We start from the raw sequence: 27,262 nt of genomic DNA, 5'->3' as shown, positions 1-27,262 counted from the left end.
CAAGCCTAGGACAATGACCACATATAATTGATTCTCAATACATGTTTGTTGAACAGATGTACTGTTTATAGCTCTTTTTTTGGATGTGGTAAAAGATTAGAAGGAAATAAGAAAAATGTGATTAATTGGGGTGTTAGGACAATGGGATTGTGGGTGATTTTTTTTTTATGTTATGTTTGTACAGTTAGTGGAAATCAGGGGGGGGAAATATTCAGATATTTGAGAGCTATTTGGTGTTTTTACAAAATGTTTTTCTTTGCAGAGATGATTGTTTTAATTTCATAACTGTGAAGTAGGATGGTTGGACCCTTAATGTTCTTCTGAAAAGAAAATGGGAGTACAGAGATATTGAAATCCCTTCTGTTGTTCCGAGTCAGCTAGTAATGAGATTCACATGAAAAGCTATGGCTTTTTAGTTTATAATTCATTGTTTCATATCTTCAGCTAGTTTACTTTCTCCATTTTGGAAATGGTGCAAGAAGAGGAGAATTCAAGAAACAGCATTGGAAAATTCAGATATATATGTTATTTTAAATATAATTGCTGCTGTTTGTGGTCGTCTAAAAGATCTTCTGTCACTTCTGCAGCTCACTCCAGGCCTGTATGAATTCAAAGTGATTGTAGATGGTCAAAATGCCCACGGGGAAGGCTATGTGAATGTGACAGTGAAACCAGGTATGTTACCCAGCCCTGGCCGTGTCTCCACTGCTCCCTCTGCAGGATTCCCAAGGAGATGGAGATTTGATTTTAGGGGTTTTAAATTCTCATTCTTTTTTTGTAATATATTTACGTATTGGGCAATTCCTAGTTCACAAAGCTTGTTTGTTGTCCACCTCTGCTCAGCTTGCTTGAAAGCAGGCAGTTGCTGCTATAGTACTTCTGATGTAGTAGGTAGGACATGAGCATTGAAAGAATGCGCAGGGCATGGCCTTAGCAGTCGTCAGGTTTAGAAGAGGCTTTAACACTCCCAGGTGTCTTAGGTTAGAATGGCAGCCTGATCTTGTGACTTTCCCATTTGGTGATGCTCAGCTCTCAGTTATGTAATAGAAACTGACTTATGCTCCACCCAGATATGGCCTGCTTCTCCTATAATTTATAAAGACCCTCTTCCAATTTACTGTGGGTCATGTTCTTGCAGAGCCCCGTAAGAATCGGCCTCCTGTTGCCATTGTGTCACCACAGTTCCAGGAGATCTCTCTGCCAACCACTTCTACAGTCATTGATGGCAGCCGTGAGTACTTGTCTAGGCATGATGTTTTAGAAGAGCCTTCACTGTGTACTGGTAGAAGGTTTGGGGCCAGCTATGTCTTACTGTCATACTGTTTAGGCCAGTCTTCTTGGCCGTGTTAGGGGAAGACCAACCATCTGAAGCAATTGATTAGGAAGTAAAAACCAGACAGGCCCTGTTTAAAATCCCCGTTGGCCTGTCTGCAGTAATAGTTCTACCCTGAGATGGTAAGAAAGTAGGATTATTCATGTATTTAGCATTATTTTAGTTGAAACTTGCTGGTTTTCAAATTCGCTTGCGTGGAGTTGCCATCCTTAGCTTTGGAAACAAAGCTCCTTCCTATCATGACAAGATAAGTAACTGAGAGTCTTGACAAAGAGCTCTCACTCAGCCATCACTGCCTAGCAAGATTCTCGTCAGCCTTCTCCTGGAGAGACTCACAGAATGGAGCACACACCCCTGCCTGGGCCCATTGTTAACATGTCACCCTTCAGAGTAGTGTCACCTGATGGGTGACATGAGAGGATTTCTGGGCCTTGGCTCTGTGTGTGCAAGAGGTTTCGGGCCTGTCGCCCTCCAGCATTGGCTTGGTCTCTCTGGAGGCCCGTTAAGGCCCTGTCACCCCTGAGTGTCTTGGCACAACAGGGGCTTGTGGCAGAGGCAGCTGCCGCTTTAGCAGAGGGATCTCTAGCGGGTTAAACCTTTCATGTAGGTGATTCTGGCCAGAAGAGGAGGACAGAAGAGTAGCAGGCCAAGAGGAAGAGGCAGACTAGGAAGAAACACTTGTGAGAGTGGCAGAAAGGGTTCACTTAGTACCATTTTATTTTATATTTTTGATTAGATCAAAGTTGAATAATATGTAAAGGTACACAGTGAAAAGAATCACTACCCTCCCGGTCTCCCAGCTATCCAGTTTTCCTCCAGACAACGAATGGTATTATCTTATGTATCTTTCCAGAGATATTTGATGCGTATATGAGAAAATACATATACTGTCCTTGTGACACACATTACGTGCACTGTTACGTACAGTGTTTGTTTCTATATGTTGGAGAATTTTTCTGAATTAATACATGCAATACTTCTTCATTCTTTTTTTCCTTTAATGATTACATAGCCTTCCATGATATGAATATATGATTTCATTGTATGAATATGTACTTGTTTTCAATCTCTATTGATGACCATTTAGATTATTTTTGACTTGCTATTACAAATAACGTTATCGTGAATAATCTTGTAAGCATGACATTTAACACAAATATTAAATGTCCTACAGATACACAACACAAGTGCAAGTATATCTGAAGGATTAAATTCTTAGAAGAGGAATTACAGGGACAAAGATAAATTTTCCCAAATTGCTCCTTATAGATGTTGTATCAATTTATGCTTCCACTATGACTTATGAGGGGGCCTCTTTCCCCACACTTTTACCCACATAATGTGTTGTGAAACTTTGGTGTTTACCAATTTGAGAGGTTAAAAAAATGCTATCTCAAGTGTAATTTAAATTTGCATTTCTTTTTTAAGTGAGGTTGAGTATCTTTTCATGTGTTTAAGACCTTTTGATTCTCCTTTTTTTATACATATACTTAATACAGTAACGTTTTAACCAGAGGTTGCCTGTGTTGGAGTCCTTGGAAAACTACGCAGTGGAATATTCATAGAGAGGCAGAATGACCCAATAATCCGAGGGAAGAAACACTCTGGAGAGATAGTCTGTAATTTCATGAAGTTTTCCTAGCCTCAAATCTCTGGGTAGTTGCCCTGGTTTGTGTAAACTGGATAAGTGCTAAGACCCAGTGCTCTCATGCTGTAACTGATATTTCTTTATGTTCAAGAAAGCACGGATGATGATAAAATCGTCCAGTACCATTGGGAAGAACTTAAGGGACCTCTGAGAGAAGAGAAGATTTCTGAAGATACGGCCATATTAAAACTAAGTAAGCTCGTCCCTGGGAACTACACTTTCAGGTAAATCTGGATCCTTCAAGTTTACCATAGGCCATTTTTTTCCCCTTGTGGGTTTTACATTCTTATAGGAGTCACTCTGACAGATGTCAAATTCCCCGTAGAGTTGGCTGATAATATAGCCTTTGGTTCTACTGGTTCTTTGAGCCATGTTGTAACTGTGGTCACAATAGTGATAACTTTTTAGGACAAAGGTCCTTGCATAATAGATCAGGATCCACACAGCTAATCCTTCTCAAAGCCTTATTTGGCATATATCCAAACCTTTTTTTAGAATTTCTGTCATTAAGTGAAAGGGCCCATCTTCCTTTGCCTTTTCTCTGGAAAAATCTAGAAGGAATCTACTCTCATCTCTCCCCTTTGGGAAATGCTTCCTCAACTTAGGATATATCCAAATCTTTACTTTTGACTTAGTGGTTTATTTGAATATGATTTGTAGCATCTTTCTCTGTTGGGGCTTTTCAGAGAATTTGATTCAAAGTCAGTTCTTTTGGGAACTAGTGTTGATATACTAGACTGTGATTAATGAGTGTGAGGCTGACCCTAGAGTAATCCTCCTTATATTTGCATTATTCATTGTAGGCTACGAAGCACTCGTACGTGAGTGTCACGCAAACACCATATGTACACTATACCATCCTCATTTTACATCTGAGAAAAATGAGGCTCGGTGTATTTACTAACTTCTCTGAGGTCACACAGCTAGAGCTGAAATGCAGATTTTCTAATCCCCAAGTCAGGACTCATTCTACTCTGCTCCTTGACTTGGCCTATATATATTTTGTTTATGCTTCCTTGAATGCCCTTCTCAATCTGTTGGGACTCCGCCTATCTTTAAGGACCTCCTCAGTTTTCTGTGAGGCTCTCTGAGATCCCTCCAGAGAGGAGAGGGTATGTCCCTCCTCTTTCCCTGTTGCACTCAGTGCCTCTATGTGGTGCCTGCCATGGTGCAACGGCTTGTTCATGGGTATCTGTCTTCCCCACTGGATCTGAGATTAATCACGTTTTAGACACTACCAGAGACGCAGCAAGGAATGTCCTAGCACAGCACCTACCATATAAATAAATATACAAGTTCTGACTTAGCAGCCCTCTCATTGACTCAAGACTTCAAGTGAATGAAGGGTAGCTGCCATTACAACAAGGTAGGAGCCTTCTCACTGAGTTAAAATGGAAATGTGAGTTGGTTTTCGCCTTGGATTTCTAATATAGGAATTTTAACATTTATGGAATTTAGCCTGGGCGATGATGATCCGTTTTGAAATAGTAACAATAATAGCTACTGCTTCTTGAACATTTACTGTTTTAAGTACTGTTCTGAGCTCTTTGCACGCAGTAGCTCATTTAACCCTTGTACCTGATATTATAATGGCTCTTATTTTACAGATTAGGAAATATAGTCACAGAGAGGTTAAGTAACTTGCCCAAGGTCACACAGGTTGTATGATTCCAGAGTCTGAGCTTTTAACCACAATGTTAACCTAGAGCGTTTTGGGTGAATGGGATATTGGGTGCAGTTCTTTTTTTCTAAGCCTCAGTCCATGAAATGATGGGATTGGGTTTGATTAGCATTAAGGTCCAATCTGTTTGATTCCACTTACCTTTTCCTCTCCCCTGCTTTTACATGGCAGTGGCCTCTTTCCCCAGCCCTGTGGTCAGCTGCTGTTTGGTTCCAGAACTTTTGCGTGCAAGCCAGGGACTGTCTGAGGTGAAAGTCAGCGTAATGGGCAGCTGCCATTTTGCCATCTGTCTATAACTTGCTTTTGTTCTGAAATAGGAGACAAATAAGACATGTTAAAAAATAAAAAATAAAAAACAGAGAAACTGGAAGGAGAGGAAAACTTCTGTGGATTTTTCTTTTTCAGATGTTTGCTGATTTGCACATGTCTGTGTGTCTGATTTTTTGTGTTCTTTTTCTAAAGGCTGTAATATCAGAAGTCCCCTTAAGACCATAGATAAAAAGTGAGATTGTGGGATAAAAACCCCACAGATGTCTGGCTCTTTCTGTGGCTGGTTGTGAGATTTAAACAAACGACATGTCTTTTATATGCTTTTCCTCTTTCTGTCAGCAAAATGGAAGCAGCCCAAACCTCCTTGCTTGCTTATGCTCACATTTTGAGGTGGCAAGAGAAGCTTTAGGCTGTTCAGCTGGAAGGCATCATTTAGGTAGAAGCCTGCTCTTACAAATGAACATTTTTTTTTCTCTTGCAAATTCTTTTTCACACTGGCACAAACTGTGGGATGCTTGCGTAGGAGAATTCATTGCCATCTCAGGCTCCTATCTTACTGGAGCTAGCCCTCCTGGTCCATCCTAGAGGCTGTCTGCCCAGGAAGTCCATTCTTGTGCTGTGTACACAGCCAAAACAGGATGATGGGAGGAGAGCCTGCTGCAGTCAGAGCTTGCTTTATTTAGTGTAGCGTCTTTGAACCCCATAGGAATAGTGGCCAGGGATTATTGCTTCTTAAGACTTGGTTCTGGGCTTTGGAGTCAGAGAACTGGGCTTGCATCTTGGCTCACTGTTTAGCTCTTGGCAGGTTTCTTACCTCTCTAATGCTTCTATAATAGTGAGGTTGATGATACCTATTCTATATGATTGTTGTGTGGGCCAGATCAGACAATGCTTATTTATAAAGGTCCCAGCCACAGACACATGCAGGCAGCAGAGTGAAATGGTGCTAGAGATATATTGTCTAGATTTAGATCCTGACTCCACTATTTTCAAGCTTTCAAGCTTGGGCAAGTTACTTTACCTCTTTTTGCCTCGGTCTCCTCATATGTATAAGGAGTAAAATGGGGATAGTACTTTATAGAGCTGTTGTGAGGATTGAATGAGATATAAAGTGCTTAGAACAGTGCCTGGCACACAGTAAACCCTCAGTCAGTGTTAGCTTCTAGTATTATTCTAAATTTCCAAAAAGAATGGGTTAGAATTGGTTACCGATTGGTAATCCTGCTACATTGGTATTTTTTAGCCTTGATTTTCATTTCTTCCGTGTTTATTCCTCTTTCTTTAAGACCATCCCTGATTGCATTCCTCTCTCTTTCCTGATAGCTTGACTGTAGTAGACTCTGATGGAGCTACCAACTCTACCACTGCAAGCCTGACAGTGAACAAGGCTGTGGATTACCCCCCTGTGGCCAATGCAGGCCCCAACCAAGTGATCACCCTGCCCCAAAACTCCATCACCCTCTTTGGGAATCAGAGCACTGATGATCACGGCATCACCAGCTATGAGTGGTCACTCAGCCCAAACAGCAAAGGGAAAGTGATGGAGATGCAGGTAGGAGGGAATAGTTTCTGTCTTTTCTTGCCCAGGGAATTAGAGCTGCTGGACTGGGTCACCCATCCAAGGCTTATTTTTCTCCATCTTAATAACCAAAGTCAGATTAGTGAATAGAACATTTGAATTTTTTAAAAAATCTAGAAAGATTAAGGGGCCTTTAGTTAACATATTAGCAAAAACCTTATCTTAAATGTTTAGTATTAGAGGAAAAGACTGGTAGCTGCTCTAGGATAATTTCAGGGAGTCAAATTCTTTAGAAGCTACAAGGGTGCAAATTTTTTTTTAAATTAATTTTTATCGGAGTATAGTTGCTTTAAAATGTGTTAGTTTCTGCTGAAGGGTGCAGAAACTAACACAGTGAGCTCTATTACAAATTGGAGGAGATTGCCTGACTAGATGGTGAGCATCTTCTCTCTGGAGATATTTAAGAAGAGACTAGATCTGTCACCAGGCAGGTAACATAAGTAAATGAAGAAAACTGGATGGGGACTGTGGCAAACCGGAGGGCGTAAGCCCTGACCAAAGGGGTCAGCAGCCCTCCAGTCAGGCTGGTTGTTGCCACGCTGGAGTATCGTCCCCGTGTTGCTAGGTCCTCCAGCTTTTCAAGACAAGACAGAAACCTAGACTTCTATGTGAAATTTTCCAACTTTTAAGAACCCTAAGGCCAAATAAAATGTCTGCAAGGTATTAGGTTAGGTTTCTCCTCTGTTGCAGAATCTGTACAGACCTGTAAGGGCACGCACAGCATTACAAAGCATCTTGAGTCATTGCTGCCATGTTTTATCGAGGCAGCTTTGTTAGGATCACGCTGTGTGGCTTCAGTAGGAAGAACATTGTTTTGTAAATTGTGTTATTTTTCTATATGTTCATGGTTTTCTATCTGCTTGGGTCATAGAAATGGATCTTGATTATCTCTGCACATTTTCCTGTACTCGCCTACCTTGTGAGAGCTCTGACTTTATTTGAAACTGTTGCTGTGTCAGAGGGTTATTTCCTTGAAGGGTGAAACTTTTAACAAGATGTCCCACAGTGTCTGATTGAGCATTCAGTAATTATGTTGAATTGGGAGGTAATGGCCCACTACCAACCTAGGTTTAGAAAACTGGGTAAACCATTTAGACCAGAGTAGGACTTCTTGTATGATGTGATTCCGGGAGCCCACTTGTCTGTATTTATATACCCAGGGTGTTAGAACACCGACCCTGCAGCTGTCTGCCATGCAAGAAGGAGACTATACTTACCAACTCACAGTGACTGACACAATAGGACAGCAGGCCACCGCTCAAGTGACTGTTATTGTGCAGCCTGGTAAGTTCTAACCTTGTGGTGCAGGCTCTTCTGTTGGCTGGTCCCTTGGCCCTTGTGGGGAGAAGAGGGCTTGGGTTCTGAGCTCTATGAGGGTGGAAGTGGGAGTTACCAATCCACCAAGCCCCTGGCAGCTGCTATTGTCCATTCCCCTAGTGCTTTCTTCATAGCTAGAGAGAAGGAGTATTTCACAGCCTCGCTTGTGCCCTTGCTCTTGGCTAGTTATTGTGCCTTCAAGGGGAGCTAGCAGATAGAGTCTCTGCCAGCTCAAATCTTACTATGTCCTATTTTTTTTCTTTTTTTTGGCTGCGGCTTGCAGTATCTCACTTCCCCGACCAGGGATTGAACCCGGACCACAGCAGTGAAAGCGCCGAATCCTAACCACTAGACCACCAGGGAACTCCTCCCACCATGTCCTTTAAAGGCCAGCTTAAAGCCCACTTCCTCAAGAAAGCCCTACCTTATCTTTCAGACCCTCTCATTTGAACTCCTATAGCATTATACTTCAAATTTAGCATGGAACTGTAGCTTCATTATATTCTTCCATGTTCCTTCAGAGTTGTTTTATACGTTTCAGTCTTATATTCTTCATGCGAGCTCCCTGACCATACCCTTACCTCACACAGTATCTGACAGTTCTATGAGTGGAGAGGCAGAGTCCTTGAGGCTTCCAGAACATATGTCCCAATTGGTTCCTCTCCTTTCCCAGCGGGACTGCCTGCTTTTGAACTCCAGGTCTCTTGTCTTCTAGAAAACAACAAGCCTCCACAGGCAGATGCAGGTCCAGATAAAGAGCTGACCCTTCCCATGGATAGCACAACCCTGGATGGCAGCAAAAGCTCAGATGATCAGAAAATTATCTCATATCTCTGGGAAAAAACACAGTGAGTATTGACACAAAATCCTTATGTATGCAAGGGCTCCAGACCTTTGAAGAGCAAGGTTTTATTTGCTTTTAAGAGTTTACTTTCTCTTATTAGCTTATCCAAGGGGGATTACTGAGAAAGAAATATCTGCAATCCCAAACTTCAACTCTAAGAAAAATATAATTTTTGTAAGAAAAAAAAAAAGAATGCTTACCATTAGCTGTCCCCAGGTAGTACTTTGTGGTCCTGGTGCTTTTACAGGTACAATCCATTTGCTGAAATGCATAGTTTAATTACACTTGAGAGGCAGGATGGAAGGGGTAATGGAGCAGAAAAATACTGTTGCTCAAAATTAATTGGGTAAGGCTGTCAGGGGGATGGGACAGAGCAGCTCTTGAGAAGAATTGAAAATTCATCTCCAAAATGAAAGCATTACTCTGTTATTGTTTCCTTGAAGATACCATATACCATTTATGTCAGCCAGAGGCCAAAGGCAATAACCAAAATAATACTAATTAAATTGGAATTACCTAATCGAACCATTCCTGGTTCTCACAGTTTCTTTCAGCTCCTTTAAACCATAACAAATGGAACTCAGATTATATGCAGGATCCCACAGGAAGCAATTCCAAGGAAGAGTTAAAAGCATTCCCAATTTCCAAAGGTAGCAACCATAGGACAGACTGGGTTTTTTGTTTTTGCTTTTGTTTTTGACTAGGATGTTAGAGATGGGTGGGGAGGGGCTGTAATTTGACTTGTAAAAGCACTTGACTTACGATTAGTGAGTTGGATTCTAGAAATGATTTTCCTTAGCTTTTGGAGAACCTAATTTTCCTCAACCCAGCATGTTTTAATTATAACTGTTTATTGAAGATACAGCAGATAAACCTTTTAGTTGAGTTTTATTAGTGTTTACAGCAGAAATAATCCTTAGCATAGTTTCTTGGAGGAGAATCTGTTTCAAGAGGGGGCTGCTAGGGTCAGGGTTATACATTTAAACAGCAAAACAAAACAGAGCAAAACCTGGGAGTCTACAGGTTTCTCTGGTTGTCCTGCAGTGTCAAGAAAAGCTCCGAGGCATTTTGACCCTTGAGCAGAAGGGCTTTCTGGTACATGTGCAGTGTTGTGCCTACACGCTGGCCCAGAGCTCGCTCACCTGCTGCAGCGTGAGGCCACAGGGGAGAAGGAAAGCTACAGGGCATCCTGGGTCCTCTGTGGCCCCTGTCCAGGAGCTGGAGGGAGTTTTGCCTGTAGAACTGCTAAGAAGAGGATGGTTTTTCCCGGAGAGTTCCTCTGTAGCTTTGGCCCACTTCCTTTCCCTGACTTTTCAGCAAGAGGGAGTTTGGCATGTGATTAAGAAATGCATTTTGCTTCTTTTCTGGCAAGAGCTGAACCAACCACTGGGCCAGAAATGCTTTTCAGAAACATCACTCTTAAATCATTCTTTTGATCAGAGACCTGCTCAGAGCACTTTCTTCCTTTTACTGGAGCAGCAAAGAGTTTGAATGTTCTAGAAGCTCTTACAAAGGATAAGGCTAGATGTGTTTGAAAGCTGGTGAATGGAATTTTCTGATCAGCAGGTAGCCTGTATTTTGGGGCCAAATGACACTCTGTCCAAATGGAATATTTTTAAACATGCTCTCTCAAGGTGTGAGAAACAATAGTTCATGTCTTAGCTGAGGCAATAATTGTCTGCTCCTGCGGGGACAGGAGAGCAGTAGACAGGTACAACTCCACCCTCTGGTTTCTCTCTTTGTCCAGGGGACCTGACGGGGTACAGCTTGAGAATGCTAACAGCAGTGTCGCCACTGTGACTGGGCTGCAAGTGGGAACCTACGTGTTCACCTTGACCGTCAAGGATGAGAGGAACCTGCAAAGCCAAAGCTCTGTGAATGTCATTGTCAAAGAAGGTACCTCACTGCCTTGGGTTGGTGCAGCAGCCTCTGGGTCAGATAACTGAAGCATGCATCATCTCCTATTTGGTTGCAGAAACTGATTAGAGACAAAGTAGGGAAGGAAGTTAGAGGTTAGGGTAGCTGTTAGTTGCTTTTCTACAACAGCCTTTGAGTGAGCGACTTTTTTTTTTTTTTTAAATAAATTTTATTTATTTATTTTTGGCTGTGTTGGGTCTTCGTTTCTGTGTGAGGGCTTTCTCTAGTTGCGGCCAGCAGGGGCCACTCTTCATCGCGGTGCGCGGGCCTCTCACTATCGCGGCCTCTCTTGTTGCGGAGCACAGGCTCCAGACGCACAGGCTCAGTAGGTGTGGCTCACGGGCCCAGTTGCTCCACCGCATGTGGGATCTTCCCGGTCCAGGGCTCAAACCCGTGTCCCCTGCATTGGCAGGCAGATTCTCAACCACTGCGCCACCAGGGAAGCCCTCGACTTTTTTTTTTTTTTTTAATTTATTTATTTATTTATTTATTTTTGGCTGTGTTGGGTCTTCGTTTCTGTGCGAGGGCTTTCTCCAGCTGTGGCGAGCGGGGGCCACTCTTCATTGCAGTGCGCGGGCCTCTCACTGTCGTGGCCTCTCCCATTGCAGAGCACAGGCTCCAGACGCGCATGCTCAGTAGTTGTGGCTCATGGGCTTACTTGCTCCGTGGCATGTGAGATCTACCCGGACCAGGGCTCGAACCCGTGTCCCCTGCATTGGTAGGCGGATTCTTAACCACTGCGCCATCAGGGAAGCCCTGTATTTTTATTTTGCCTCTGCTGCTGGGGTTTCTGTGACTCTCCTGCTGGCTACAGTGACACCTGCTGTCAGACCTTAGAATGACTGCCCTGCACTGTAGCTTCCTACGCGCATCCTAGGAGCATGCACGCTGAGGCCAACCTGAACACAAGTGGATTGGCCTTGCTCTGGTTTGCAGGCACAGTGATCAGTGATGGTCTTGGGAGAGGTCTATAAGCTGATGGTAGGAAAATCTATCAGATATGCAGGTGATCCCCAAACACAGTATACTGAACTCAGTGAGTAGAGAGCACAGACTGAGTACACAGAGCTGCAGGTGGGGCCCAGAATAAGAAAAGTGTCGCTCTTCTTTTTCTCTATTAAAGTGCTAAGGAAGGAGTCAAAAAAGATGTTCAGAGAATAACATTTTCAGCCATATTTTGAAGGTAATTTGTGGTATCAGCTGATGAAACCTGAACTTCAGGGCTTTAATCCACTTTAGGCCTTCGTTTCCAATCATCATATATCCCCAAGCAGAGAAATGGATTCCTTTGGGGGAGGCTGCTATGAGAATACAAGAGGAAACTATACTTGTCCCTTCTACTGTACTGATGTCAGGGGAACATTTCTCTGGGTGGGACTGGAGCCTCAGGACCTGTGGCACTGGTGGCGTTAACTCTACACTGTTAGTTGCTGGCATGGATAAGCACTTAAAACAGTTCTCCATTTAAGATAATTTTGAAGTTTAATTTCCTTATAAGCATCACGAGAAGCATTTCTTCTTTTTCTGAATGTTACATTTTTTTCCATGGTTTCTCTTTGTTTAGAAATGAACAAACCACCTACAGCCAAGATAACTGGGAATGTGGTAATTACCTTGCCCACAGACACGGCAGAGCTGGACGGCTCCAAGTCCTCAGATGACAAGGGGATAGTCAACTACCTCTGGACTCGAGACGAGGGGAGCCCAGCTGCAGGGGTGAGTGTGCCAGCAGGTGGAGAGCTACACAGGTCAATGTGGTGCGATGAGGAGAGGAGGCTGAGCTAAACACTCCAGTACCTGTTTTAACCAAGCGGTCTCTTATGTCAAACCTGGATTGTGCTCTGAAATCCAGGGAGGTTAAATGACTTGCTTAGGGTCACCCCTCAAGCTAGTGTGGAACAGAATGTGATTCTTTTCCCTGATTCTGGTTGCGGTGGGCTGTAGTGCCATCATAGAGCAGGAACTGCCGCGAGTCAAAGCCGTCTAGCCCAGAGGGGACTTAGTTATGACAGATGCAACAGCTGACTCCACGAAAGGAGTGTGGCTTTGTTCTGCCACACAGCCATGTCGTTCAACCCCACAGGAGGTGTTAAATCACTCTGACCACCACCCTGTCCTCTTTCTTTCCAACCTGGTCGAGGGAACCTACACATTTCACCTGAAAGTGACTGATGCGAAGGGTGAGAGTGACACAGACCGGACCACTGTGGAGGTGAAACCTGGTGAGTTCATTTAGTGAGGGGTTGGAGTGGAATTGCTGGATCAGCCTAGCAGGGCCTCGATCTTGAGACCCTTCCCCCAGCATGGACAGAGCCAGATGCCATATCCAGCTTTAAAAAAATCTAGAACCCCCAAGCTAAGAACTCCTTAGAGACTTTCTGTTCCAACAAGACCTCTCCTACCCACGCAGAAATATGGACCTCCCCCTACTTAGCTCAGATGGAGAAACAGAAACTCAGAGAGGGCAGGGCTTGCTCAGCTTCACACAGCAGTTGTGTCAGAGCCAGGCCTTTGGGCCCCTACTCCAGCACTTTCTCCTCTACGTGTGACTGATGAGAGAGGACTCAGTGTGCTTTGGGAATCTGAGCACAGGAATAACTTGAGTCATGATGTCTTATCAGCACCCAGCTGCAGAAAATGATTTATTTTTGTAAGTTGAGCCTCAGGCTTTATCTGACAACCCCCAGGGAAGGTAAAGTAACCGGCATCCTTTACATTTTTAAGATTTGCAGAAATAAAATTTCTTTCTTAAATAGAACCATGTTTTTGTTTTGTATCGAGGCTAATTTGGTAATAGGGAGGAAGTGAGTACAGGGTGAGGTAGAGCTTTATAAATTCCTGAACAACTGATGAGAAGGTACTAACTTTAAACCTACTCTTTATTATCTAGGCCAAGCTAATGTACAGATGTCTTGGATGGGAAGGGATCTTGGCAGGTCTTCCAGTCCTTGTCCTACCTCTCGGAAGGACAACAGCCAAGACACTGTAAAGTCTCTTCTGTGTTTAAAATCAGATCACAGATAGTCTACTAATTATATAAATTATACATCAGGACAGGCAAATGGTGCATCCAAGTATGTGAATAGGTATTCTGAATAGTCACTTTTAACTTGCAAGTGTAGAATAGTCTTTAGGACTTAATCAAAAGTGTAAAGCACAATGGTCTTATAGTTCTAGAGTTGTAAAAACATCGTCCAGTTGTGATGTTGTTTTAAGGAAATCCTTGTTTCTTGGCCACCTGTATTTCCTTTGTGTTTATGGTTTTCAACACTGTAGGGCAGATGCATTCCCATAAGATTGTTGAGATGGAAAATTTCCCTCCCATTGTTGTAGACAAAGTACAGCAAGTTACTGAAAATCAGATTGGATCAGGAGAGATTGCTAGATACCTGCCACTTGGCCTGGAGAGTTCAGCAAAGCCAACTGGGCAGAGACTTTTAAAATAAACCTTGAAGTGTTTCTCTGTTCCCCACTTCCTTCACTAAACCCCATCACTTCGGCCTGGTCCCCAGCACATGTGTGGTAATTGCCAGGTTGGTGTAGAGACCAGGAATGCTTCTGAAGCTCTCCAAGCCAGCCCCAGATTGCTGGGGACGAGGACAAAGCAATGGGGAATTCACTGTTGTGCCTTTCCATTTTGAAGGAGGGCAGTTGCATTTCTGAATGCTCTCACCACATTCTCTCCTGGGCCAGAGCACATGCACAGTGGCAGGTCTATGTTAACTCTCCTACTTCTAAAGCCATGACTGATCCACATACTTTCCAGATCCCAGGAAAAACAACCTGGTGGAGATCATCTTGGATGTCAACGTCAGTCAGCTAACTGAGAGGCTGAAGGGGATGTTCATCCGCCAGATTGGGGTCCTCCTGGGGGTGCTGGATTCCGACATCATTGTGCAAAAGATTCAGCCGTACACGGAGCAGAGGTAGCTGGGCAATGAATGGGGGGAGAAAAGGAAAGACCAGGGGGTCCCCTGGGCTTCTTGACTGAGCTGAGAAATAGTGTGGGTAGGTAGAGAAGGGTGGGCTCTCTGACCAGGAACCACTCATGGTGTTCATTTTTTTAATGAAGAAGAAATGTACTCTTCTAGTACAGGTAATGGGCTCTGTACTAGACACTGCAGCAGGGTGCAAGGTCAGAAGAGGTCTGTGATGTTTGAAGACCATAGTCTAGTAGGGGAGATAATCAAGTTAACATATAGCATCAGTACAGGGTGAATTTGACAGAATAAGTGCTATTGTAAGCAGATAGTGTAGGGGTTCCCCAGGGAAAGAGAACCAGGCATGGCTTTCTTGACGTAAGCAAAGCCATTTTTGGCCTAAGCCATTTTGTGACCTAAGCCTGGCCACAGTACTTGCCCTTGAACAGGTCTCAGTAATGAATGATCTTAAGGGAAAAAAAAAAGTCAGGAACAGGGAGTTCCCTGGTGGCTTAGTGGTTAGGATTCCAGGCTTTCACTGCCTTGGCCCTGGTTCAATCCCTGGTTGGGGAACTGAGGTCCCACAAGCCGCATAGTGTGGCCAAAACAAAACAAAAAAGAATGCAGGAACAAATGACTCTTTTCAGGCAAGAGAAGTAACAATAGCAAAAATAGTAAATCAGTTGTAAAGACTCCCAGTTCTGTTTCAGTGGTAAAGGTAGCCTGAAGTACTCGACAACCAGATCAACTGGAACCTAAGGAATGATGATATCGACCTTTTCTGACCCTCATGACCCTCAGCTAAAGCTTGGACTCTGTTGACTTTTGTCCCAATTCTATGCTGAATTCTCCTCTGCTCAAGCCCCTTCACGAATATGCATGTACCCTGAGCTTAAAGCTTCCGCAGTTTTGCTGCTCACGGAGACACTGCTTTGGGAAAGATCCCGGTGTTCTCTTTACTTGCCGCAAGTGATAAAAGTCTTCCTTCTCCTCGTTTTTGGCTTGGTTGTGTCTTTTGGCTCAACACCACGTAGAGAACCCAGTTTTCAGGTAACACAATCATGGAGACACAGGCAAGGGCGATTAATTCTTCCAGGAGGGTTGAGGTAGTCCAGAGATTTTCCAGAAGTAAAACTTGCACTGATCAAGCATAGAAGGACTAGGAGGAAATTCAGAATAGGGGAACAGCATGAGCAATGGTCCTGTGGTACGGAAGTATGGAGTTTCCTCTGGAAGAAGTCCTGGGGTTCAGAGCATTTACTGGGCCCTAGGATATGGGGGACAATAAGGCTGGCTCTGTAGACTGAGAACAGTCATAAGCAAGCCAAGCAGTTTAGTTTTAATACTTTGGATAGGAGGACTCAAGTTAGTTGGTTTTATATGTGTGAATTTTTTGTTTGTTTTGTTTTTGAAGCAAGGATATTAGATTTTTTTTTTTCCTTAGGGAGATCGGTAGTGTGGAGGCTAGACTAAAATAGGGAGAGATCAGGACATCCCTTGCAGTCCATTTGTTAAGACGCCGCGCTTCCACTGCAGGGAGTGCAGGTTCAATCCCTGGTCTGGGGAACTAAGATCCCACAGGCTGCACGGCTCGGCCAAAAAAAAAAAAAAAAAACAGTAGGGAGAGACCAAAGGCTGGGAGACCAATCAGGACGCTTTTGGACTAGTCTAGTAAAAAAGGTGATAACACCTGAATTGAGGTAGTGGCAGTGGAAATGGCAGAAGAGAAGAGGAAATTAAAGGAAATTCAGAGGTAAATCAGTAGGACTTGGTGACCTTTGTGGAATGAAAGTGAGTGAGCCGTCAAATATAAGGATTTTTGTTTGGATGCCTAGATAGATGGTGAATGCCATTAACAGACTAGGGATACAAAAGGAACCAGTTTCAAAGAAAAGATAATGAGTTCAGTTTTGACTGTTTTATTTGGGGTATCTTATGGGTTACATAGGGACAGGTAGTAGCACGTATAGGCTGGAACTTGAGGTGGAAGGAACGGCCTGAGGTAGGGAGTCACTACATACAGGCAGGCATTAAGGCCATGAGGACGGATGAGTCACACTGGGGAGTGTCAAGAGGGTTGAGGACAGAGCTCTGGAGGACATCAATATTTAAGGGGGAGGCAAGGAAAGAAGGGCCAGCAAAGGAAACTAAGAAACAGCCGTCAGAGAGATGGGAGGAAAACCAGGTGGGAGCGGTCTGCTGGCAGTTAAGGGACAAGCTGGCAGTAAGGGGGGCTGCCAAAGGATTCAGGTGCTATAGAGACAGGTGTGGTGAGCACGCAGAACAGGCTTTTGGGTTTGTAGTTAGTAGATCATCAGAACTATAGTGAGATCATTTTACTTAGATGCTGGGAGAAAATTTTTTTCATAGTTTGAGGATACAGAGATGGTAAGTATAATGCCTCTTTGAAGAGGCTGGTGTTGAAAACAGTATGGGAGACAAGCTCAGAAGAACACCTTTTAAAGATAGGAAATACTTGAACATTTTTATAGACTGAGGGGAAGGTGCAGAGGAAAGGTAGATGGTGGAGACTGGGGAGGCGGGTTATAAATGGAGGTAGGTCTGGGGCGCTGGCTGTGGGCAGAGCAGGAGCAGGACTTTCCCTGGAGGTAGGAGGAAAGGAGGGAAGATGTGCTATTATGGGTGAATTCAGAAGTAGAGAAGGGTGAAATTTGAGAGTATTGGTACCAACGTCCTGTTTTTTCTCTGAAACTGGAGGCAAGGCCATCTGCTTTGAGGAGGTGAGAATGAGGTGGGCAGCCTGAGGAAAGTGGTAAAGGTTGAGAACAGCAGCTCCAGGAAAGGATGCTGGCTTTGAGCAATATTGGGGTCTCAACCAAGGTTAGAGACATGAGGTGAGAGCAGCGATTCCCAACTCCAGCTGCATAATAGTATCACCTGGAGCTTTTATGAACATACCATTACCCAAGCCTCACCCCCACAGATTATGATTCAGTTGGTCTGGAGTGAGGTCTGGGCACCTAAAATTTTAAAACTCCCCAGGGAATCTAATATGCAGTCAGGGTTCACTGGGTCAGAGACAGCATGATGTTTAGGACTTTCTTTTTAACCTCTGCTCAGCAGCCTGGGAATAGGAAAAGGGAAGGTGGCTGCTGGGATCGATCAAGCTGGTGGGAATTGGCTGGGACAAAACAGTGGAAGACACTAGCGAGAGTGTGGGTAAGAGCATTGCTTGCACACTTGCCGTCATTGCATCTGGGACACGAGGAAGAGAGAAGCATCGCAGTGACTCTGGGTTTCGGGCTTGGCCTAGATTGGCTTAGCTGAGGAATTCAGGAGGAAGATATGATTGGAGGGAGATATAGTGTATTACAGTGGGAAAGAGCATGGGCCTCACACCTGGCAGACCTGGCTTCTGAGCCCTGCTCTGTTAGTGGCAGCTTTGTGACAGTGGGCAGATTACTGCGCCTCTCCGAACCCGTTCTTCACTTATAAAAATGCTAGCACCCATATTACAGGGTTGTTGAAGATTACATAAGATAATGTTTGTGTAGTCTCTAACACATAATGAGTTAGTGATTATTATAAGTTTATTTTGGAACATTTTGGATTTGAGATGCTTGTGGAAGATCTGGTATAGATATTCTAGCAAGCATTTGCAGATACAGATTTGGTCACTCAGGAGGGACATAGGAAGAGGAGACAAAGATTTGAGGGTTATTTGTATATAGACAGAAATTGAAACTGTAAGCATGAATTAGGTAACTAGGAGAAAATATGAGAAATGACCACATATTTCTTTAAATTAATTTTTATTGAGGTATAGTTGCTTTACAGTGTTGTGTTAGTTTCTGCTATACAGCAAAGTGAAGCAGTTATACATATACATATATCCACTCTTTTTTAGATTTCCTTCCCATTTAGGTCACCAGAGAACAGTGAGTAGAGTTCCCTGTGCTATATAGTAGGTTCTCATTAGTTATCTGTTTTATATGTAGTAGTGTATATATGAGAAATGACCACAAATCTTTTATGGAAAAGGTTTGTTTCTTGATTCTGGAGTTTATAATACCCCATTGTTAGCCTCACTATGCAGCAAGCTTTTAAAAGTCTTTTAGGACAGGGCTTCCCAAACGTTCATGTCAATCCACCCATAGAAAATGATGCTGTTTATATGGCACTTTGGGATAAATAGACAATTATACTGGAAGCAGCTGGTCCAGGGCCTCTGGGATACCCAGGTCCCACCCAGCCACCCCGTGTGCTGTGGGGATCAATACCTGGGGCTCACCTATAAACCCAGTGTGACCCACTGATTGGGAAAGTTCAGTTTGTGAGACTAACACGGAGTCACGAAGCAGGCTGCCAAAAATGGAGACCAAGACAGAGAGAACAGATTTTGTGCCACCCAGAAGTGAGTTCAGACATGGTCTACCTTGGACAGAAATTGACGGTCAGAAAGCAAACAGATTCTGGGCCTAGAATAACATAATCTTGCACCGGCCACACCATTGTGTAGGGTCTTTATTGTTGCTGTCATAGTAATGATCATTTTGGCTATGTTTTGACCTATGGATAATGCTTTGATGCTGTCCAACAATTTATATTTTACAAAGCACTGTGGTTTGTCTTACAGATAACTCAGGCACAAACCCAACAGCACCACACTCTTAGCTGTTAAAAGGCTAACAGCAGGGATGTACCCATAACCAAATCCCCATTTTTCTGGCCTCCAGTTACCTTTTGGAATAGGTCTTCTTGTTAGTTGGGGCAGCTTAGGCCTTTTCTGAAAGCATAGGCTTTAGAGTCAGACATATCAGGGTTGGGATCTGGCTCTGCCATAATTAACTGTGTGACCTTGGGCAAGTTACTTAACCCCTCTGAGCCCCAATGTTGTCCTCTGTAAAATGGAGATGATGCTGATGGCCCCTTTCTCACGGGCTTCCTGTGAGAGGATGTGTATAACACTTAGCACAGGGTCTGGCACAAACAGAAGGCACTTAGCAAATGATAGCTACTGCTATCGTGTTGGCAGCTTCAGCTCATTCATACTGTTGCGTGTCTCTGCAGCACCAAGATGGTATTTTTTGTTCAAAATGAGCCTCCTCACCAGATCTTCAAAGGCCATGAGGTGGCAGTGATGCTCAAGAGTGAGCTGCGGAAGCAAAAGGCAGACTTTCTGATATTCAGAGCCCTGGAAATCAATACTGTCAGTGAGTAATTCTGGGAAGTCGGGAACGAGAGTCCACCCAGTGTCCACAGCTCACCTGTCAGTCCCTGCTGTCCTTGGGCTTCATTTCCTGTTCTCTGGGAACAAGGAGATAATCACTTGCCTCAACTACCATTTTTTTTTGAAAGAGTCTCGACTCGTTGCAGAGCTTCTTAACCTTCCATGGGCCCCTGAGATAGCATTCAGAGGGGCTGTGAGTTTGAATGGGAAAAAAATTACATCTTTATTTTCACAAACCTCTAACTGAAATTTATTGTTTTCCTCAATCATGAAGGTAGGCAAGAAACTTCAGTTAGTATTAACAGAACATGTGACTTTAAGGCAATAGAAATCTCAGATAATTTTGTATCATACTACATAATGAAATAGCATTTTTACTCATCACCACTTCAAAATTATGACAGTTGTTAGACACACTTCTAGATCTTGTTACTTAATATTTTAATAAAGACACATATTATTTTAAAGTTTTGTATTCTTAAATACTTCAAAAACATGTATAGTATAATTGCCTTCCTTTGTAATACTATGTGTTTTATTTTGGCAATTATTCAGAGAAGGGGGTCTGTGGGACATGAAAGATTAAGAACTGCTGATGTGGAGAAACAGCAAGTAAAAACAATCTGGAGCCTTTCTAACTGCTCCAGTTTTATCCATGATGATAATAATGGGCACTGTGTCCAGCTATAACGGTTCTTGGGGCAGGTCTCCAGGAAATGTCATCACAGGCCATTGAGCAGGGGATCCCTTCGTATCTTCATGGGCACTGGAATTTGGTCAACCCCCGGCTCTGACTCCCGTTGACTTTTTTCCCTTTCCTGCTACTTTCAGCATGCCAGTTGAACTGTTCTGACCATGGCCACTGTGATTCATTCACCAAACGCTGTATCTGTGACCCTTTTTGGATGGAGAATTTCATCAAGGTGCAGCTGAGGGATGGAGATAGCAACTGTGGTGAGTTTTCTGCTTGGAACTGTGCCAGCTGATTTGGCGTTGAATGTGGCTCTGAGTTGAGTGGGTGGGTGTCGGTGTTTCCAAGGCAGATGAGCAAAAGCAAGGAGAAGAACTTTACGTATTTTCTGTTTGCAGAGGACTTTTACTTCCTTCCTCCACACTCGCTCAAGGTTAGAGGAAAGCTCTGAAGCAGTTTTTTGTTTTTGTTTTTGTTTTTTTTTGGCCTCGCAGCACAGCTTGTGGGATCTTAGTTGCCTAGTTCCCCGACCATGGATGGAACCTGGGCCCTGGCAGTGAAAGCGCTGAGTCCTAACCACTGGGCTGCCAGGGAATTTCCCTGAAGCAGTTGTTTAAGAAGAAACAAGCTTAAATCAAACCAACTACAAAATGCAGCCTAAATCAGACGAGCTGCAAGGCCTCCTGTCTTTTTGGAGTGCCTACTCTGGCCCCATGGAAGCCCATAGGTTTCCATTCCCCCCTTTCCCTCTGTTAAAGCTCCTTACAACCTGCCCCACTGCCCCAGGGTCTCAGAGCACCAGCTAGAAAACAGGGGCAATTCATAAGGTTTAAAGTTTCAGCTGCCTTTAACTCCAAAGTCTCACCTTCCCTGGGGAGCCCCGGGGGCCTCCTTGTTTACAGAGCGAAGCCATCTCCTGCCCAAGGTGGGCAGCCCAGACCTCCCTTATAGCCTCTCTCTTCACTGCCCTAATATTTTGTTTCTCTTGGCAGAGTGGAGCGTGTTATATGTTATCATTGCTTCCTTTGTCATTGTTGTTGCCTTGGGAATCCTCTCCTGGACTGTAATCTGTTGTTGTAAGAGGTAAGATGGACTTTGCCTGGAAGTTTGTTCAGGCTTCTAATTACATATTTATTCATTAGAGAGGTATCTGGCACCTTCTACATTGAGGGCGCTGCGTCCTGGGTTTCTTCCCTTCCCGTCACTGTTACATGCCATGGCCCACCCACGGCATGCACAGAAAAGTTCTCCTTACCTCTGACACTCCTGAGGGCAGAAGCACACTCCTTTAGGCTGAGAGGCTGTCACTGCAGTGATTTGCCACCTGGAAAACGTGGCTGTGGCTGGAGTGGGAGTGGGAGGGCCTGGGGTGTGGACCTGGCTCTTATCTCTAGGGTGTGTGGCCTTTAATACTCCACACCTCAGCCTCACCACCTTAGCACATGGGTTCTTTTTTTTTTTAATTGGGGTATAGCTTTACATTGTTGTGTTAGTTTCTGCTGTACAGCAAAGTGTATCAGCTTTATGAATACATATACCCCCTCTTTTCTGGATTTCCTTCCTGTTTAGGTCACCACAGAGCATTAAGTAAAGTTCCCTGTGCTGTACAGCAGGTTCTCATTAGTTATCTGTTTTATACATATTAGTGTATATATGTCGATCCCAATCTCCCAATTCATCCCACCACCCCTTTCCCCCCTTGGTGTCCATATGTTTGTTCTCTACATCTGTGTCTCTATTTCTGCCTTGCAAACAGGTTCATCTATACCATTTTTCTAAATTCCACATATGTGCGTTAATATACGATATTTGTTTTTCTCTTTCTGACTTACCTCACTCTGTATGACAGTCTCTGGGTCTATCCACATCTCTACAGATGACCCAGTTTGGTTCCTTTTTATGGCTGAGTAATATTCCATTGTATATATGTACCACATCTTCTTTATCCATTCATCTGTCGTTGGACATTTAGGTTGCTTCCATGACCTGGCTATTGTAAATAGTGCTGCAATGAACATTGGAGTACATGTGTCTTTTTGAATTATGGTTTTCTCAGGGTGTATGCCCAGGAGTGGGATTGCTGGGTCTTATGGTAATTCTAGTTTTAGTTTTTTAAGGAACCTCCATACTGTTCTCCATAGTGGCTGTATCGATTTACATTCCCACCTACAGTGCAAGTGGGTTCCCTTTTCTCCACACCCTCTCCAGCATTTATTGTTTGTAGATTTTTTGATGATGGCCATTCTGACTGGTGTGAGGTGATACCTCATTGTAGTTTTGATTTGCATTTCTCTAATAATTAGTGATGTTGAGCAGCTTTTCATGTGCCTCTTGGCCATCTGTATGTCTTCTTTGGAGAAATGTCTATTTAGGTCTTCTGTCCATTTTTTTGATTGGGTTGTTTGTTTTTTTGATATTGAGCTGCATGAGCTGTTTGTATATTTTGGGGATTAATCCTTCATCCGTTGCTCCGTTTGCAAATATTTTCTCCCATTCTGAGGGCTGTCTTTTCGTCTTGTTTATGGTTTCCTTTGCTGTGCAAAAGCTTTGAAGTTTCATTAGGTCCCATCTGTTTATTTTTGTTTTTATTTTCATTACTTTAGGAGGTGGGTCAAAAAAGATCTTGCTGTGATTTATGTCAAAGAGTACTCTTCCTATGTTTTCCTCTAAGAATTTTATAGTGTCTGGTCTTACCTTTAGGTCTTTAATCCATTTTGAGTTTATTTTTGTGTATGATGTTAGGGAGTGTTCTGATTTCATTCTTTTACATGTAGCTGTAGCACATGGGTTCTTAATTTGTCTGCCTCCCTTTCAGTTTGGGATTCTCGCGTGTACATGTTTTTACATAATTGTAGACTTAGGTTAGTCATGATTAAGTCTTTCATTTAGTTTTTTAACTTAAATTTTTATTTTAATTTAGTTTTTTTTTTATTTAGGTTTTTTCATTTAGTCTTCCTATCTAGTCTTACAATATTTAATGGTAACATTTATTATGTTTTTAATTATTAATAATAGGTATCATTTCTATGTTTACTGTGTACCAAGCAAAAATGTATAAAATGTGTATAACATTTTATAAATTTATTTATTTATATTTATTTTTGGCTGTGTTGGGTCTTCGTTTCTGTGCGAGGTCTTTCTCCAGTTGCGGCGAGCGGGGGCCACTCTTCATCGCGGTGCACGGGCTTCTCACCGTCGCGGCCTCTCCCGTTGCGGAGCACAGGCTCCAGACGTGCAGGCTCAGTAGTTGTGGCTCATGGGCCTAGTCACTCTGCGGCATGTGGGATCCTCCCAGACCAGGGCTCGAACCTGTGTCCCCTGCATTGGCAGGCAGACTCTCAACCACTGCGCCACCAGGGAAGCCCCTGTATAACACTTTATACATTTTATAGGTGTAATATCTTTTTTAATATGCATAACAGCCTTTTCTCAGGAAAATGACATTTTCCATGGACACACAGTCAATAAATGGCAGAACTGAGATTCAACCTGCAATATAATCTCACAATAAAACTTAGAAAATTAAAAGAATTTTTAAAAATTCCCACCAGCCTAAGACAACCACCATTAACAACGTTTTGCTGGTTTAATGCTTTCCTCCACTCTCTACCCTTCAAGCATAGGAGTGTCATTTTATTTACATTTTTAACCCATCTATCCTTCCTTCATTGCCACTGTGGAGTGGTGAGTCCATGATAAAATGATAATGTTTCCTTTACCTTTTCCCAAATTGGTGAGGACTGTTTGAATAACAAATCACAGTTGCTACCTTTCCCAGCTGAGAAACAAGGAGAAACAGCCCTTCCATTAAGCAGCATCCCCCAAGACAGGGCTCTGCATGCAGTCTGGCTGCCACCCTGTGGTGGGCTACCTGAACCTCACACAGAACCTCTTTCCTGAGCAGGGGATTGTGTTTTTCAGGCAAAAAGGAAAACCTAAGAGGAAAAGCAAGTACAGGATCCTGGATGCCACGGATCAGGAAAGCCTGGAACTGAAGCCAACCTCCCGAGCAGGTAGTGGCCCCGGGAACTGGGAACTGGGGGCGTCTAGACTGGTGCACTCTCCCTGAAGAGCCACCACCATCACCAGTCCCTCCTAAATGTGTTTTTGCTGGCAGCTCTTTGTGCTGGAAAAGCATCTTGTCCCCTCCCTGATGAGGGCTCAGGGTCGGCTTTGCCCTGTTGGGGCAGAAGCTGCCCACTGGACAAGCTCGGACTCCAGGGCTCACTTCTTAGTGGTCCTTTGACTGTGCCGAGGGGCTCAGCCTCTTGCTTTCCTTTGTCTGCTCGTTCCCCTCAGGGTTCCTGCCTGGATTTGAGCTTTTCAAGCTGCCCCTGTAGTCGGGCTCAGGGACCTTGGTCTTTTATTCCTGATCAGTCTGTCCTTTCTGGGCAGACAAGGTGAGGCCATGAAGAGATCAAAGCCAGTGTCTGCCAGCTGGCCTCCTTGCCAGCCAGCCATCCTCTCCCATCTTCCTCTCTCCAGTGTTTGTCAGGTAGATCCACAGGCTCCATCACTGTCTTAGAGCAGGTGGAGGGCAGCTCCCCTGCTGGCTCCAGGTGCACTGGGCTCATCTGCCAAAGAATTTCCAGCTGCACAAGCACTAAGACGGCTTTCAGTGATGGGGCTCGGAGGGCCAGGGTGGGTAGAGGGCCCTCCGTCCTTGTCTGGACTAGGTCATTGGTGAGGTTCCCATTCATCATGGATGCCACAGGACAGGCCTCATCTCTTTATGGGAGCTGGACTCTATATAGAGCTATTCCTGAACACTCTGCAAGTAGAACTGTTTTTATACAAAGTATTTATTAAACGTCTCTCATACTTAAAGCTTCGTATTAGGAGAGGCTGTAAGGGGACTATAGAGAGTTCTAAACCATAGGCTCTGCCCTCAGAATTTCACTGGAGCGAGGGAGAAGACATATGAGAAGAGAATAAGTGCTCATAGGCAGTCTGGGCTCTGTCAGCACCCAGGCAGCTTGGTTAGGGAACACTGTGGGGCGGTGCCTGGAGGCTGGGGCCTAGCGAACCACAGACGTGCAGCCAGAGCGCCACACAGGATGCTGAGGATGAGGCCTCGAGGGGAGAACGTTGCACAGCACCGTCCGCAAGGTAGCCAAGGTTGTGTTCATGTTGCTCTGCAAGGCTTTTCCACTCCTTGAAGTCATTCGCGACTTACTTTTGGTCGGGTAGACATGGCCTTGGTGAGCTTACGTCACTGTGCTTTTCTGAGATCCTCCTCCTTGCTGATATCTCTCTTTTCTAAACAAATTTTGTTGGTTCATATTTCTGTCCAGAAAGCACTTTCTCACCCTTCCCTTAACCTGCCAATCAAAGTCGTGCTTGTCTTTCTCCCACACGTGTGCCAGGCCCCATGCCGGATACTGGTTATATTACAGTGAACTAAACAGAAAGACGTTGCTCTTGTGTAGTTTATGTCAGGCCGACATTAAACAAACAAATTCACAAATAGACAAAATGTGATAATGGAAGGTCTTTGTAAAGAATAACACTTAAGCTGAGACCCAAGGGACGACGAGAAGGAGAGTAAGGCACGTGAAGACTCTGGGAAATAGGATTGCAGGCAAAGCTGGTGAAGGCGCAGCTGCTGGAATGAGGAGAGGGCATTTGAAGAAGACATGGTGAGCATGGAGTGAGTGGCACAAGGCTGGACAGGTGAGCAGGGACCTTGCTGTGGGTTCCTTCTAAGAGCAATGGGGAGCCATGGGTAGTTTTTTTAAGGAGGTGCATGGTGCAGTTGGATTTACATTTTAAAAAGACAACTGTGGCTGCTATGTGAAGGAATTGGAGAGGCAAAAGTGGGTGAGAGGAGATTAGATAGAATGCCCTTATGGTGGAGAGATGATGAGATGGAGAGAGGCAGATGGGTTCCAGATACATTTTGGGGGAAGGCTTGCTGAGGTTCATGATATGTTTTCCAAGGGGTGGTGAGAGAAAAGGAGAAGTAAAGGATGGTGCCCAAGCATCTTCTCTGAGCATCTGTGGATTGGGTGGTTTTATTACCCTAGATGCAAAAGACTGCAGGAGAAGCACTAGAGAAGATCATTTGGTTTAGAACAGTTATGAATGGGGTTGAGGAAATGAGGCTGGAGGATGAAATTATGGGGAGTTTTGAACATCAGCCTAAGGAGTTAAGCATTTATTCTGATGGTGATGAGAAGTGACATCTTGAAAATACTGGCATAGTAAAATTAGTCTAGTGACAACATTTCATTCATTGAGGAGATTACAGGTGGAGGCCAGCAAGGAGATTCTTGCGATGGTCCGAGGAGGGATGATGATGGCTCAGACAGCTTGGTATCAGTGGGATGGAGGGACAGGAAAGGTCCAGGCTGCCTTCTGACATGAGAGACAGGGACTGATAGCCCTGACGACAGAATTAGGACAGTCGTTGCAGTTTGGGTAAGAGAAGACGAATTAAATTGAACTCAGCAGAACAGGACTGGATAGGAATCTTCTGTATGCTGGTGACGGTCGGCTCCGCAAAAGTAGATCACATCCCTTCTGGGGAGAGTGTCGAGGGACAAAAGAAGAGTCCAGGGCTAAGGAGCTGAGGTGAGGGAGGAAGGGTGTCACCAGGGAGCAGTCAGCATGTTTGCTGCTGCAGAAGAAAAGGGTAAGAATTGTTGATGACGGCAGTGACGACACTGGAGAAGTTTCTGGTCACCTAAAGAACTGGAGTAGATGGTGAGTGATACATGGCAGAAGTCAAAGTGCAGTTTATTTAGGAAGTACGTAGGTGGTGAGACAATGGAGGCCCTAAATATTTAAAAGTCCTTTTCGAAGTTGAGCAAGTAAGTGGAGATTCAGGACAGGGTGGATGGGGTTCAGGAGCACGTTGCGGGCAGAGGTG

General features: G+C 44.1%; 1 protein-coding gene across 4 annotated transcripts in view; it reads left to right on the top strand.

Annotated features, from left to right (window-relative positions):
* The window catches only part of KIAA0319L (KIAA0319 like), a 107,452-nt gene that overhangs the window by 75,450 nt on the left and 4,740 nt on the right, over positions 1–27,262 (top strand). For 3 of the 4 annotated variants that reach the window (XM_059918978.1, XM_059918969.1, XM_059918988.1), the window contains exons 7-20: positions 588–675; positions 1,139–1,231; positions 3,073–3,205; positions 6,256–6,484; positions 7,672–7,795; positions 8,544–8,676; positions 10,420–10,568; positions 12,154–12,305; positions 12,673–12,811; positions 14,356–14,515; positions 19,541–19,683; positions 20,532–20,654; positions 21,384–21,474; positions 24,313–24,404. In XM_059918978.1, coding sequence (XP_059774961.1) covers positions 588–675; positions 1,139–1,231; positions 3,073–3,205; positions 6,256–6,484; positions 7,672–7,795; positions 8,544–8,676; positions 10,420–10,568; positions 12,154–12,305; positions 12,673–12,811; positions 14,356–14,515; positions 19,541–19,683; positions 20,532–20,654; positions 21,384–21,474; positions 24,313–24,404 — 1,849 coding nt within the window. Of the gene's footprint in view, positions 1–587; positions 676–1,138; positions 1,232–3,072; positions 3,206–6,255; positions 6,485–7,671; positions 7,796–8,543; positions 8,677–10,419; positions 10,569–12,153; positions 12,306–12,672; positions 12,812–14,355; positions 14,516–19,540; positions 19,684–20,531; positions 20,655–21,383; positions 21,475–24,312; positions 24,405–27,262 lie in introns of those variants that run through there. The other variant, XM_059918998.1, reaches the window with a different exon arrangement.

This window comes from Balaenoptera ricei, chromosome 1 (assembly GCF_028023285.1).
Source record: "Balaenoptera ricei isolate mBalRic1 chromosome 1, mBalRic1.hap2, whole genome shotgun sequence".
In the NCBI taxonomy this organism is placed as follows: Eukaryota; Metazoa; Chordata; class Mammalia; order Artiodactyla; family Balaenopteridae; genus Balaenoptera; species Balaenoptera ricei.
This window is presented reverse-complemented; position numbering and strand designations above follow the sequence as displayed.